This window comes from Ictalurus punctatus, chromosome 24 (assembly GCF_001660625.3).
Source record: "Ictalurus punctatus breed USDA103 chromosome 24, Coco_2.0, whole genome shotgun sequence".
Taxonomy (NCBI): Eukaryota; Metazoa; Chordata; class Actinopteri; order Siluriformes; family Ictaluridae; genus Ictalurus; species Ictalurus punctatus.
This window is the reverse complement of record NC_030439.2, coordinates 8,967,230-8,983,190: the sequence shown is the minus strand read 5'-3', so window position 1 is coordinate 8,983,190 and position 15,961 is coordinate 8,967,230. Positions and strand designations below refer to the sequence as shown.

Genomic DNA, 15,961 nt, shown 5'->3' with positions numbered 1-15,961 from the left:
ATGTTCAGGGTTAAGTGCAAAGCAAAGCTCTGGACTGGACCCTAACAATGCCATTCAGTGTGTTTACATGTACAAAGTAATCTGACTGTGAGGAAACTAAATGTCTACATCAGTCACTTAAGTCAGATTAGTAACTATGCTACAAGTAGTGAATAAAGGGACATAAAGTAACGGCAGTCACAGTGTTCTGAGGGCCTTATACAGAGCTGGTAATTTAAGTCTAAAAGTTATTAAATAAATATCTCATTCAGAGTTCAATTACACACCTGCTGAATTTGATTTTCTGGGTGCGCCATTCATAATTTGCTAATTATTTGCATATGATTGAAGAAAAATCTGGCAACCTCTAAGGTACCAGTGAAGTATCAAACAGGTCTTTCAACAGCATCTTAGACTACTGGCTTTAGACACAAGCCATTGCCTTTAAGCCCAAAAAAAGCTGACTGAAGATGGAAGTACTGTTTTCCTTCCCCCTTTGGTGTCAAATGTAATACAATTTAACACAAAAGAGACAAGACCTCAAGCACTGAAATAATAAAGTAATACAATAGGAGCGTAGCATATTGCCCGTGTACATCTTTATGAATTGTACTCATCAAATGAATAACTGCAAACTGGTTTAATTTAACAACAAGGCTTCCATTCAGCTTATAAAATAGCACTTTATCCATCACATCCTATTATTTGGGATTTTATTCTTATATCTCTCTCTCTGTATATATATTAGAGCTGCAACAACTGATTGATAAAATCGATAATAATCGATGATGAAAATCATTGTCAATGAATCTCATTATCGATTAGTTGGTCTGCGCGCAGCACGGGGTGCGTTTACTCATTAGGAGACACCCAGAGTCACCGACAATGACTTTCTTCAGTTTACTTTCTGTCAGCGTTACCTTTTATTCCCAACATGACCTCAGTAACCATCAGATGGAGGTGAATACATCACGTGAATGAGGAAGAAAGTCCTCTAAGGCAGGGGGGCATTTTATATTAAACACCGTGGAGATCAAACAGTGATGTATGAGCACAAACTCGTGTTTAAATCCAAAATGCTCCAATGTGTGTAAGGGGCAGGGGAAACTGGTGCAAGTAGCTTAAAAGGTTTAGTTTCAAGTTTGCATGCTTGCAGTGTAACTTCTGTAGTTTATTATACTGGAAGTGATGTGTTAGTAACGAGGCCGCGTTGCTGATCACGCGTGGTGTAGACGCACTGATACAGAGTGTGAGTGCAAGTAAGATCTGTAATGTCTAATTACAACATTATGACCACAAATAAACACAAGTAAAATAATATTCCTAAAGGCAGCGAGTAATAGAAACCATGAGATGCCATTAAAGCGAATTTTTATTATTAGTTTAGGACTGTAGTTTAAGTCTGTGCTTTTTGTGCATCCATAAAAAATAATGTATATGTACTATAAAAAAATTACATATTATATATAATTTATTTTATTCATTTATTTTAGTTTATATTGTATTTATGCATGACTTTTTATGGATGCACAAAAAGCACAGAATTAAACTACAGTCCTAAATTAATAATATATATTCTGGTGTGTGTGTTTGTATTGGGTTCTTTTTCTGTTTTGGGCAAACAGTTGTGCAAAGTTTTAGCCTGAAGTATATATTTGTAACACTCAGTTTGTGGATTTTATTTTAAATAAACCAAAAAAAATAAAATAAAAATAGTACTGAAAGGTTGCCCCCATAATAGTTAGTTGCAGACCTAATTAATAAATAAATAAATAAATAAATAAATATATATATATATATATATATGTAGTTCAACAGTTTCCTGAGCACACACACAATGTGCACACTAAATCGAGGACATTAAACTGTAATGTGTGCACAGGATGTAGACGATTTTATCATGATTTTAAATCACTATTACGAGATGTCAAACTAATAAAATAGTGGCAATGTTTTTGTTCGTTCATTGTGCTCTCCGGTAAATAAAACATGCCCACGATTGGGAGGATAAGCTTATTGAACACTCATCTGTTATGCTTACAGCTAACATTTTTGTTTAAGTCAATGTTGTTCATAACATTATCAATAAAATAGTTGCTCCTTGGCATAAGCAATGTCCCAGATTAAGATGGGGTCTCCTCTGATCTTGTCTGTGTGACTTTAAAAGGGACGATATTATTAAATGAATAATGTCATATTTATGTATTTAATATTGACATCAAACGGCATTCCATAGGGTTAGGGTTTTTTTGTTGAAGTATATTTACAGCCCCAAACCTACATTTCCGTGTGACATATTGTGGCTACATTACCCTATCAGAGAGAGGAGCTGGACCTCATACTGCCCCTAGAGAAAACTACTACTTCATCTTGTCTACATGGAGGAATAACTTTATTTAATCTTAATGAAACACAGTTAACCTGTCTGGTGCACTTTATGATCAATTTAACATTTGGTATAGAGTCAAAGTAAATGTAGCACATAGAAAATAATCACATTATGAGCCTATCATTAACACTTTATTTAGATCTCTACAGGCCAAATGAGCAGAAGACTCAATCAGTCCTGCGGTTTACACATTTATAGAGATAAAGCTACAAGCTGGCAGTGGGGGAAATCTGATTCTACAGAGTTGATCTAACAAACAAACAAACAAATATTACACTGATTATAATATTATACAAAATAGGTTTTATAACAAAATACAGACAGAAATTAAAGAGAGAGATTAGTTCACAGTATGATACTGAAAATGCAGCAATTCCAAGAATCTCAAATATAGAAACTGTGTCTCATTTAGGTAGCAACAGTTACTATAGTAACAGCTATGCAATGACAGAATGGTTTCTACAGGATGAATGAATGTGTGAGCGTGATTACAGTGAAGCTGCATGGTACTCAGAAGCTTCCCATCATATGAACACACATACACGCATACACATTATGCCATTCCAATAATACCTGGAGGCCAAAAGAAATAATGACTCAACCTTGGAAACACATAATGGATTTTCAAACAAAGTTTAAACTGCATTAGTGTCCTAAGAAATTATACTAAGTACACTATATTGCCACTGACTATCATGCCCATATGTGCTTGTTGAACATCCCATTCCAGATTTATTCCCCGTTTGCTGTTATAATAAGCTCCAGTCTTCTGGGAAGGCTTTCCACTAGATTTTGGGGCATGGCTGTGTGGATCTGTGTTCATTCAGCTACAAGAGCGTTAGTGAAGTTGAGATCAGGGACTGATGTTGGGATGTCGAGGAGGCTCCAGTTCCAGTTCATCACAAAGGTGTTCAGCATGGTTGAGATCAGGGCTCTGTGCAGGACATTCGAGTTCTTCCACCTTCTTCCGAACTTAACACACCTCTTAGTTCCAGTGAAGGGAAACTGTAATGCTACAGCCTACAAAGGCATTCTATACACCTGTGTGTTCAAATGTTTTGGTAGCAGTTTGGCGAAGGTGAAGGAGGAAATATGGGTGTGATTGACAGGTGTCCACATACTTTTGGCCACAGTGTATACAGTGTAGCATGTTCCTCGTACATCAGCATTCAGCATTAGCATGAATAATATGAGTGTGACATGTATTTTTATGACACACTTGTAACCAGTGCATTCACTTATACCACCTAACAACCGAGGCAACAACTGTTTCAGCAATAATTCCATATAAACTCACCAGGAGTACCATAATAGCAGAATATAGCATTTAAACAATGCTGCCTCTTGCATCAAAATTTCACAACGCACAATAATAATAATAATAATAATAATAATAATAATACACACGTTTACTTCCTTGCACATATTCCATGCCAAGTAGTAAACATATCAAGTGTGAACCAATGAGAAAACACTACGTGCAATAGAGAGCCAATCAGGGGCCAGACCCCAGGGGGTGTGTCCTGTATCTTGTGTTTTTGGTTGTTGTTGTTTCTTTCTCGCAGGTAGTAGGGGAAATCTCAGCCGTTAGTATCTCGTACCACACACACACGTCTATAACAGCAACTTCATTTCCTGGTTTCATTTAAGGTATTGGACTCGCGCTCGGGTAAATAAATAAATATGCGCGCTGTTAAAAATTTGAAGTCGTAGCCACGACATCAGCACGTGACGAAGTCACCTCGCGCGTTGAAGAAGAACAAGACACAAAAATCAGCTCGTTGATTTGTTTGTTGTTGTTGCAGTAAAGCACAGATTATGATAAACAAGAGAGCGTTGCTTTATAAAGTTACTTCCTATTTCAGGTGCAGACTGCGCTTCCTCTTCACTTCACAGAGAGGCGTGTATGTGTGCGCGCGCATCACTGAACCTTTACAACAATGCAAAGAAGCAACTCTATTTACCGTACTGCAGCGAGCACGTGCACAATAACGCGATAACGCAAGAAGTCCATTAAAGTGCATGCAGGTATAGCATAAACCAGTTGCGTAATAAAAGCCAATGTGTGTCGATGACATGTAAAGTATACACGCGTGCACGTTACACTACTGATGGAGGAGGGATGTGATGTAAAATGCCACTTACTCGTCTCCATCCGGACATATGCCTGTTGTTTCGTCGTACTTCGTGCAGTAGACATCGGGGCTGTAATTAAAAGTCCCGTCTCTTCTCCTGATCGGTCTCCGTCTTCGCTGGTTTAGAAAATGCCAGTGAAAACAGGTAAAGGGTCTATGCTGTGTGCATTTGTGCTGCAAAAACAGCGGGCACTGCTCGGTCCTGAACTCCTTCAAATATCTGTCAGGGATGTGGGAAAGAGACTTAACAACACCTCAGCTTTGCTGGAACTGCAATAAAAACACGTCGGAAATACCCCAAAAAAGCCACAGGTACGCGATTATTATTATTATTATTATTATTATTATTATCTTATTAAATTGAACAAACAAAACAAATGTATTGAGGAGGAGGGTATAAAGTTAAGAGTTACTATTTCTAATCCAAAACACCCCCAAACGAGCCACCATGCTAGTATCCTTGCTGTTTCTAAACTGCCGTTGGATATTTAATAACATGGGGTCCAACATAACAAACTGTAACGCAAACCGCGATTACAGATCGAACTTACGCACGATCGGGGACGTGCACCCCAGTGCCACGGTAATGGCGTACGCCAAAAGCGCAGCGTAAAAGACGGGGAAAAAACCAAAACGCCTGCAGTTCGGGCCGAGGCGAAGGGAAGAAAAGCTCATCTGCCTGATTTGCGTTGTTGCTTTTCAAACCATGTTTCCAGAAAGCTTTCTTTTGCACAAACGAGACCTTTTTTCGTCTAAAAGATTCCCGCCTCCTAAGTTTGTCTCGAGTAGAATGATACTACAAATCCGTATCGTTGAATAGGGTTTATGTAAATATGTTTTTTTTTTTTTTTTTTTTTTTTTTTTTACGTAAAACCAGCGAGCTGCGTGCAATACGAAAGAATTTAGAAAAGGGTAAAGCACCATATTTAAACGCACGAAGGAACGCAGTGAAAGCAAGCACTGCACATTTCTATCAGGTAGCCGAGTACCACAGAAGTACTGTCTTTTCTTTCAAAAAACGCATTTTCGTCCTTTAAAGCGTGCACTTTACTTACGTATAGTGGGTTGGTTTCTCGGTTTGAGGAGAAGCGCTCGCCGCCGTTTTCGAAACCGACGGCATTTTCAGTCAAAACAATAACTGCGCATGCGCCGCGGCGGCCCCCTTCTCCTCTCTTCCTCGCGCGCTCACAACGCCACTGCGAGGCCAATATTAGCCAGTGCCGGGACTCAAAAACTCGAACAAATTTACAAATAATTTGGATGTTTATTGTGCTTATTAAAACTACAAGTGTCCCAACCGCCATATTTTCTAATAATAATAATATTCATAGTGGACGATATGATTTATCCTTTCTGGCTTATTATCTTACTGCTTTTGTTGTTGTTGTTGTTGTTGTTGTTGTTGTTGTGATTCCTTCACATCCATTTCAACTTGGCTCGAAAGCACTTCACTGTCGATATAAACGTGAACTACAGGAAACAAAGAAGCGATGTTAATACATATTAGAATGCGATTTAGAGAGTTTTAAAGCCGTCTATTCTTACATTTCTGTTGTATTTCTGCTGCATTTCTGCACAGTACCATAATAAGGGAGGATAGCCGTGTAGGGGAGGCGCTTCAGTGGGTCACGTGCCGCTGGTGTGTCTGTTACTATAAATACCACGCGCATGAACCCATTATTTTCATACACATCGGGATATCTAAAGCGGGAGGTCGTGGAGACACGAGGAAAGAAAACACGTAAGTCAGGAAATAAAGCTGTGTTTTTGAGCACTGTAACGTAAACCACAGCTTATAAATCTAGTTTAGACGTCTGGAAATACTTTGACTTGGGGGAAGATGCATAACAGACGTATAAAATGATATTTGAAACCAGATTACAAGTTAGCTGATTAGCTAAGAATGTTTTTTTTTTTTAACAAACAAATGCATTCAAATTCCTGCGAGGTATGGTGTCAATTAATACTTTTTCAGCCACATTAATACACACGTGTGTGTGTGTGTGTGTGTGTGTGTGTAATTTTTATCTGGTCTGTGGGGTCTCCAACAGTTTCGCCGGCGCTGTTTTTATTTGCCCGCCATTTTGGACAATGAGTACTGAATGGTTAACGCTTATGCTGGGACATATTCCAGCTGGCTATGTACAATAGACCTGTCGTGTCAAACTCATTTGTGGCTTAATTTATTTTTGGTTTATTACAGTGGAATTTAATAACTATACACAGAGCTGTTATAAAATGGTTAGCTGGTCGACTAGATAACCAGAGTACAACAGAACTGTATTTAGATTATTGCTCTGAGGATACACATGGCGTTAACACATGTGGAAAACCTCTGTAAATTATTTTTTTAAAAACACAGTTTAGACTACGCTTTCAATACGCGTGTGTGTGTGTGTGTGGTCGAGTTTAATGTTGTCTAGCCGGTTATTGTGAAGAGGCAGCCATAAAGCGAACAGCCGCCATTTTGTCTGCGACACAATTTCTGCGAGTGCCTGGTTAGGATGGATAACTGTTCACTTGGGTTAATCAAGGTGAAGCTTTAACTACCTGATGAGTAGTTGACTGATTTAATAGTTTAACTTTGGCTTTATTTTTATTTTGTTTAGGACTGTTTTATTGACTTTTCAGCGTGAGGGGAGACCATGGCTCGTACCAAGCAGACTGCGCGTAAATCTACTGGTGGGAAAGCGCCCAGGAAACAACTGGCTACTAAAGCAGCGAGGAAGAGCGCGCCCTCTACTGGTGGAGTCAAGAAACCTCACCGATACAGGTGAGCACACTGCCATCAACTATGCTTTACGAAGCTGCCCTGGTTATGACACCAGTTTCATTCACTCAATTTTGATTTTGTTTTCCTTCTTCGAAGGCCTGGGACTGTCGCTCTGAGAGAGATTCGTCGTTACCAGAAGTCAACAGAGTTGCTTATTCGCAAGTTGCCGTTTCAGCGCCTGGTCAGAGAAATCGCACAGGATTTCAAAACTGACTTGAGGTTCCAGAGCGCAGCCATCGGTGCTCTTCAGGTATATTCCTTCTCATGTGCAGTCATGCATGTTTCCTGTAATGCTCATTCTTAATGTGGATGCTACCACATTAACCCAGTACACTCTCCATTTGTTCTGTCAGGGAAGCTGGGGCAGTTTGCTGCCTTGTGTGAAAATGGTTACAATGTTGTTATAATTGCAAATGTGAATATTTTTAAATATAATTCTTTCTTTGAAAGAAGCATTGTTTGCACTACTTGCTATAGATGGTGCTGTTACTTTTTTTTTCTTTCTTTTTTTCTCCAAGCTTTGAAAAATGTAGATGTGCAACTTTGAAATTAGTGTTTTATTTTAATCTAGTGGTGCTTGAATTACAAGTCATGAATTAAATAAAAAAATTGTTTAACTTTAGTGTTTTTGATAACACTATGATACTCAACCCCCAATTATGTAATCTTTTTTGACAAACTTTGGCTACTTTCCATAGTCTCAATGTACATAAGGTCCTACTTTCCCCCGCAGACGCACGTCTCTCTGTGGACACTGTTCAGAGAGGAACAGCACATTCCTTTATTTCTAACCATCTCTGAATGATTATTTTACATATAAATATAACTGAAATCACAGCACACTGTTTGTCTTTGTTTATGGTGACTTGTCAGTCCCTTGTGGTTATAAAGTCAGGATTTTAGCAGAGCAGCAGCTTGGCAGTGACTGCTGGTTAATGTGTAGTCTTAATGGGTAAAAACATGTGTTCATTCAATTGTCTGACAACAAACAGAAATGAGTAAATGAGAACAGCTTTATTTTGAATTTGGCTGTACTTGAGCACAGAATAGAGATTGGTTGCTGTGGCTCAGGTGGTAGAGCACGTTGTCCACTAATCGTAGGGTTGGCGGTTTGATTCCTAGCCCACATGACTCCACATGATGAAGGGGTTCAGTTTCTTGCCCAAGGGCACAAGTTGTTCCTGACAGCAAGTTAATGCCTTACATGGCAGCTCTGCTACCATGTAAGGTGAGTGAGACGCAGTGTAAAGCACTTTTGCATAAAAGTGCTGAGTGCAGACCTTTTAGAGGTGATGCACTGATGTCATGTGATAATTTGCACATTCATTACATCATCTAGCAAGATTTAGCAACTATCAACTGAGTTACTGTTCTTGTGGGGGAGGCATTTAAATTTTGTATGACATCTCTTGTATAGTCGTTCACAAGTCCTTAAGTCATGGAATTCCATTACAAAGCATCTGTATGGGCCTAGTGTATGTGTATAGATTTTTATTTATTTATTTATTTTGCAATATTGCCCAGCCATAACCAAGCCCAACTTGATCACTGACACTGCCGTATGTATTCTATATTTATTTATGTGGGTGTTGTGTGGGTCCCCCCCCCCCCCCCCCCGCATGTGTGGAAGCACATGATTGCCTGGAAGACTGGTTTCAATTGAACCTACCAGTCACTAATCTGCATTAACCATCTGTTACCTTCACAGGAAGCAAGTGAGGCTTACCTTGTTGGCCTGTTTGAAGACACTAACCTGTGTGCCATTCACGCCAAGAGGGTCACAATCATGCCCAAGGACATCCAACTGGCAAGGCGAATCCGAGGGGAGCGAGCATAATGACCATTTTGTCTTGTTTTAATCTTTGTTTAACCGTACACTCTGAAGCAGTGGATTTTAACTGATTGCATAATTTTGTAAAACATTCCCTACAGACTCAGGTTTCCAGTGAATAATGTGTATTTACTATTAGCAGTGCTCATTGTAGAGTATCATTAGTTTGCATGCTGCAATATTTATCTTTTTACATTGATTATTGGGTTGTTAATAAAATTTCACTACCTCAGTTTGTGTACTTGGCCCTCTTTTTCTCTAAAATAATGTACAGAGGGTTTTGTGAACATGTGCTTAATTCCATATGGTGCTAGTATTTCTGGTACATGGGAGTAGTCTGGCTACTGATTAAACTGGCTTTGCAAATGAAAATGATCACACTAATTACAAGAAGGCTCAACATTCTTATCGTGTAGATTTCTGAGATCATTGGCTTGTGGTTGTCTCTTCTAGCTCACCCACTAGAGGTCAGGATTATATCATTACCATGTGCACATGACAGTAACATCTTTAACTTATGATAATTTAAAGGATTTCTTATTACTGGCCATCTCTTGCTCTGGGTGTGTGGTGGGGTGTCTTTTTTTTTTTTTTTTTTTTTTTTTTTTTTTTTTTTTTTTTTTTTTTTCCCCTCCTTCTTAAGAAGACTTTTACCCTTGTAAAATTTTATTGCTACCTGACAGTTGGGGTCTACAATGCATGCTGATCTGCCCTTGCTGAGGTTTGGAAACCCCGATTCAATTTCTTCCTTTTTTCCAGTGAGTATTTTAAAATGTAAATGTAATTGCAGGTCAGCTCCATTATTCAAGCTTGAATTCCCCCTGTATGCACAACTCCAGGATTATGCATTAATTCACACCTCATTAATTAGCTTTGCCTTGACAGCACTCTCTCATTGGTGTCTGGCTCCTGTTGATGTATTAATGGAGCTAAAAGCCTGAGGCTGTTTGGTTTGTGGATCGTTTTCATAATCCATGATGTCAGCCTGTTGCAAGAATCAGTGCTGCACAAATGCCAAGAAAGCCAAAAGAAGAATGTTTCAGCTTTATACTTTTGGTTAATTTAACAGGAAGCTCGGTGTAACTATATAGCTGGCTTTTTTTTTTTTTTTTTTTTTTTTTTTTTTTTTTTTTTTTTTTTTCACAAACTAAGCTCTAAAACTTTTTTTCATGAAAGTGTGTGTGTCTGTATATAACTTATTTATATTGATTGCACTTTAATATTGGTATATGACTTTAGAGCTGGTTGAACCACATCAAAGGAGAGGCTGTGCATATGAAACATGCCAGCAGCTGTGACATCAGAGTCCTTCAACTCTGAGCCTTTCTCAAGTCTCAGCTGCATCTGCAGGTCTCCTGTCACACACTTCTCACAGTCTGTACTGGACCTCTGTCCCTCTATTCTTGCTCTTTGTATCTATGAGCTCATGTGTTATCCTGTCTTTTTATTCACACATGCACATAATGAAAATGCCCCACTTGCTTGTTCTCTTGGGATGGACCGAAAGGGTTCTGGGCTCTGTCTTGGCGCCACTTGTTTTAAGTAACGGCGCTCATCAGCCCTTCATTAAATTTTCACTTGTATGTCTTCCCACCATGGTCCCTATGTCCCTGCCTCTTGTGCATCCCCAGGCGGTTCTCAGCATGTTCCTGATAGCATCTGTGGGCCTGAACATACACAAATCTCATAAGGAATTCCCTGGGGTCTGTCTGTGATTTGATGTTTATTAAGCTACTTCATTAAGTTAATTGATGTAACTGTACATAATTCCTTATGTTAAGAACACAAGATGATGTGTGGCTCTCATTTCCCAGGCCATTCCCATTGTCACAGCTGAAAAAACAACTGCTTGATGGCCACTGTTTTTGTTTTTGGTTTGTTTGTCTGTTTTCCCAGACCAGACTAAACCTGCCAGGGGGGAGGGGAAATATACCACTATGCGAGCTAGTAAAAAAAAGCTAGGCTTTTAGAAATCAAAGTCAGGATCCAGAGCCTTTCCTGGTAACACTGGGAGCAGGGCAGGATAATTCTCCTTGGTTTGAACACCAGTCATCACAGAGCACCATGAACACACATTCTAGCCTAGGGGCAATACAGCGTAATCCGCCTACTTGTATGTTTTTTGGACAGTAGGAGGAAAGGAGAACCAGGAGGAAATCTAGACTCTGGAGTTGTGAAGTGGCAATGTAACCCACTGCGCCAACATGCCGCTCTCAGCTACAAAACTTTCAAAATAGCTGTTGTTGTTAGGTGCTGTTGAGTTGACGACTGAAAATTGTCCAGTATTCTATCAACCGGCTAAGTCAGGGGTCCATCCATCCATCTTCTACACCACTTAACCTTTTCAGGGTCATGGGGAACCTGGAGCCTATCCCAGGAAGCATCGGGCACAAGGCGGGGTACACGCTGGACAGGGTGCTAAGTCAGGGGTGTCCAATCTTACCTACAATGGGCCGGTGTGGGTGCAGGTTTTCATTCCAGTCAAGCAGGAGCCACACCTGATTAATCGCTTGATCTTGGCTTTCACTCCTGGTGATTGTGTCAATCCACTGTGTAGCAGTCGTTCCTCTGCTGCACTGACCTTCCACTTTGCCCAGAATTGCATAGAAATAATTATGAAAAAAGGACATCAAAGGAGTATTAATAAAGTCATATTTGCCTGGCAGAATGTGTAAGAAAGCTTAATTTAAACATTTATAGATATTAAAATTACTCTCACTCACTTAGTTTCCGGGCCTGCTTTATCCTGGTCTGGTTACTGTGGATTCGGAAACCTATCCCAGGAATACTGGGCATGAGGCGGGAGAACATGCACAAAATCTCTCTGGAGCTGTGAGGTAGCATCGCTACCTAGTAGATAAATGTAGAAGTAGGTAGAGCTAGCTAGTCAGGTAGCCAGTTTAGCTAACGCTTATGTGCTGTATTCTCATATGAAACATTACAGCAGTGACTAAATTGAGGTTTAAGCTGTTGTAATGACTACACCATGGTTTCAAACAAGGGCCAATATGGTGCGAAAATGGCAACACAGGCAACCCCACTGGGGGCTATCTTTTCACAATGACGTACACTTTGAGAGGGAGGGGGCAATTTGCATGTACACAAAACATTTAACTTCTTCATTTAGCATTTATTTTTAATAAACTTAAGAAATAAAGTCTGTGTAAAACACTATGTTCATGGGTCAGGAAGCTTGTTTGGGACCATGGTGTCACCAATACAACTGCTAAATCCAGTAATTAGTCTTTGCTATGAAGTTACAGATGTGGAGAAATAGGTATAAGGCATAAGGCTAAGATGGTTACCTGACTAGCTAGTACGACAGGCACTATCTGTTTTTACATTTACCTACTTTTGTCATTTGTATGTCTGTAATTTCATCGCAGAAATTCATTTCAGGATTTAACGGTTGTAGTGATGACATCACGGTCCCAAACAAGCACCCTGAATCAGTTTTTGCAGTATATACTAAAACAAATGGTTTTGTACATAGTAGAAAGGACTGCTGTGTCTGTGTTTTCCCCTTTGTTTGCTATAGCATATGTTTGCAGAAACTATTTATAGAAACTATTATATTACATATTATAGAAATTTTAGAAACTATTACTATTTGCTTTAGAACAAGATCCGGCCACGAGCTGTTTTTAAATCAGCCCATAAAGGACACCTTGCTTTTTACATCTTCAACCTTATTCCAAGACTGGCTTAAAAATGGTGACACTGGCAACCCTGCTGGCTCTGTATTTTACCAGCAGCACACTCAGACAATATAAAATGTACATTTATATTTATCATTTACATTTAACATTTATACTTACCTAAAATGTAATGTTAAATCCAAATGTTACATTTGGATTTATATTTAAAATTTACATGGAAACTTAAAACTTAAAAATAAAAAGTCAGACGGAATTTTTTCTTCTTCTTCTTTTGGTGCCTCATACACACCATTTTAAATTTGGCATCAGTGAGACCTCATGATATAATGCATTGCCCAGATGTAATAGTTTTACTGTCAAACTATTGGTAGATATTAGATTTTCACCTTCTCATCTAATATCACGATATCTCCAGCAGTCTGATATCACCACTGAAATATTTACAAATATAGTATGTACAGAAAAATGCAGATGTAGGTAGGAACAGTTGTGCTGCTCTATTTATTTATTTAATATAAAGAAAAAGAAATATTTAGAAACCCTTGTTCTGCTTGCACATGATTTTTCTTCATTGTAAGCCATAATTAATCACATTTAAAGGATGGCTTTTAAGGTTCACTGTGAATATACACAAACTCAGCCGGTCTGGATTTGAGTTAAATATTGGACTCTATATGGGGGAATTTAAGCCTCTTTCAAGCCCTCTTTCTGGAATGATGCCTGAATTCTAACTTATGGTTGCAAAACAACAACAATAATAATCTTCTATACTGCTTATCCTACACAGGGTCTTGAGAACCTTGGAGCACAAGGTGGGGGACACCCTGGACATAGTGCCAACCCATCACAGGGCACAATCGTACACACATTCACACACTAGACAATTTGGAAATGCCAGTCAGCCTACAAATCATGTCTTTGGAATGGGGGAGGAAACCGGAATACCTGTAGAAAACCAACGTAACACAAGGAGCACATACAAACTCCACGCACACATTCAGAATTGAACCACCAACCCCAGATGTGAAAGTCAAACATGCTAACCACTAAGCCAACAATAATGCCCAACAACAACAACAACAATAATCATCATCATCATCATCATCGTCATCATCATCATCATCATCATCATCATCATAATAATAATACAACCCCAATTCCCAAAAAGTTGGGACACTGTGTAAAATGTAAATAAAAACGGAATGCAATGATTTGCAAATCTCATAAACCCATATGTTATTCACAGTAGAACACAGAAAGCATATCAAATGTTTAAACTGAGTATATGTACCATTTTAAGAAAAATATAAGGTAATTTTGAATTTTGATTACTGGAACACATCTTAAAAAAATCTTGGGACGAGGGCAACAAAATAATAATAATAATAATACACAATAAAGTAGTTATGATTCACAAAGGGAGTATATAATATATACTTTGATATCTGGGGAAAAAGCCACAGTCTCAATGCTAACAAATTCATTGCTGCCTTATACAAAGTGGAATCTTTATGAGAGCTGCATCATCTATCAGATGCAGCTGCTTGTGAGTGCACATTTTGTCTATCTGTTGACATTTTTAACAGTTCGAGACTCCTCTAAAGCACCTCTAAATACTCTAAATAATTATAATTTCGTAATCGTAATTTTATTTACGAATTATTGTATATTGCTCTCATTTTTAGGTCTAATTATAGAAGTAAATGTTAATGTATATGAATTATTTTTTTTTTTTCGATCTGAGTGATTGATTGATTTCATACATACTGGCCCTGGTTTCAATGACCAGTTTATTTGTGTTTGAGTATGAGCCTTTGGGAGCTCATGTTTAAGGCCTAAATAAAGGTTTATTATGTTTTACAAGCTATTTTATCTCCATAGGCCCACCGAGACAGAAAACACCATTTTAACATGCTTTGGTTATTTGGAGAATGTGCATTGGAGACTGTAATGTGATGGAAATCATCATTAGAAAGAAATCAGACAATCCACCCTACCTCCATGTAACAAGTACTTACTTGTTTTACTCGATATTACATAGGAGGTGGCACAGTGGCTTAGTGGTCAGCATGCTTGCCAGGGGTTGGGGTTCAAATCGCACCTCTGCCCTGTGTGCCCAGAGCCTGCATGTTCTCTTCGTACCTCACGGGCCTGCTCAGGGTATTCCAGTTTCCTCCCCCAGTGAAAAAGACATGCATTGTAGTCTGATTGCCATTTCCAAATTGTCTGTAGTGTGTGAAGGTGTGACCGATTGTGCCCCACTTCGTGCCCCAAGTTCCCTAGGATAGGCTCCAATGTTAATCACAGATTATATTTGCTGTTTGGTGAAGAGAACATGAGTTTTAAGAAATTTTAACAGCTTTATACATATCAACCCTATTACTACATAGTCTCTAGTCCAGGAATTGCCATTGGTTGCAGTGTTAGTAAACCACACATTATAATTCGAAATCACTGGTGGCTTGTCGTGACTTTCAGTTAACGTTTACATCAAACACCAAAATGGCATGGTTGTTGATGCCAGACAGACAGACAGTATTTGAGAAACTGCGGACCTCTTGGGATTTTCACACACAATAGTCTTTACACAGAATGGTAGGAAAAAGAACAACAACAAAAAACATTCAGTGAGCAGCAGTCCTGCGATCAGAAACACCTTGTTGATGAGAGAAGTCAGAAAATAACCAGACCAGATTCGGGCTACGGTAACTCAAATAACCGCTCTTTACAACCATGATGAGCAGATGAGGAAGATGGGCTACAACTGCAGAAGACCATATCGGGTTTCAAATCTTCAGCAATCCAGTTTCAGTAAGCCTGCTAGCCTATCGACTTAATTTTGTTTGAGACTATGTTGTTATTAATGTTGTCCTGCTCCACCAAAATCTATGGTCATGAACCGCTCTTGAATGAAATAGAGCAACATTTCATTGATAGCTCTATCAGTATTACTTGCAGTTTGATATAAATAATGAGAGGAAATTTACACCAGATTATGTTTTTTCTTTTACTCTCTTTAACGAATAAGCATTCTTCAACTAAGCTACAGATTACTATATCATGCCTATGGTAGTAATGGGTGTCTGTGACTCCCAATAACATATTTCTTGAGAAAATGAGAAGAATGATCCATTTCATAAATAATAACAGTCCTATGAAAATGGCAGGGACAGCTCAGGAACATTGCCCACTGGA

At 38.8% G+C, this 15,961-nt stretch overlaps 2 protein-coding genes across 9 annotated transcripts in view; one reads left to right on the top strand and one right to left on the bottom strand.

Moving 5' to 3' along the window:
- Positions 1–6,188, bottom strand: part of unkl (unk like zinc finger) — a 28,207-nt gene extending 22,019 nt beyond the window's left edge. For 4 of the 6 annotated variants that reach the window (XM_017454641.3, XM_017454637.3, XM_017454638.3 and 1 more), the window contains exons 1-3: positions 6,086–6,188; positions 5,874–5,973; positions 4,514–4,723 (exon numbers count right to left, since the gene is read on the bottom strand). In XM_017454641.3, coding sequence (XP_017310130.1) covers positions 4,514–4,723; positions 5,874–5,973; positions 6,086–6,173 — 398 coding nt within the window. In that variant the 5' untranslated portion in view covers positions 6,174–6,188. Of the gene's footprint in view, positions 1–4,513; positions 4,724–5,558; positions 5,837–5,873; positions 5,974–6,048 lie in introns of those variants that run through there. The other 2 variants (XM_017454639.3, XM_017454642.3) reach the window with 2 other exon arrangements.
- Positions 6,106–9,339, top strand: h3f3a (H3 histone, family 3A). Of its 3 annotated transcripts, none has more exons than XM_017454645.2 (4): positions 6,106–6,244; positions 7,135–7,276; positions 7,373–7,526; positions 8,985–9,339. In XM_017454645.2, the coding sequence occupies exons 2-4, from the start codon at positions 7,149–7,151 to the stop codon at positions 9,111–9,113; spliced, it is 411 nt and encodes a 136-aa protein (XP_017310134.1). In that variant the 5' UTR covers positions 6,106–6,244; positions 7,135–7,148; the 3' UTR covers positions 9,114–9,339. The 3 variants fall into 3 exon arrangements, with proteins under 3 accessions (XP_017310134.1, XP_017310133.1, XP_017310135.1); XM_017454644.3 differs by having other exon boundaries at positions 6,129–6,244; positions 7,113–7,276; XM_017454646.2 differs by lacking the exon at positions 6,106–6,244 and adding an exon at positions 7,016–7,037.
- The last annotated feature ends 6,622 nt before the right edge of the window (positions 9,340–15,961 follow it).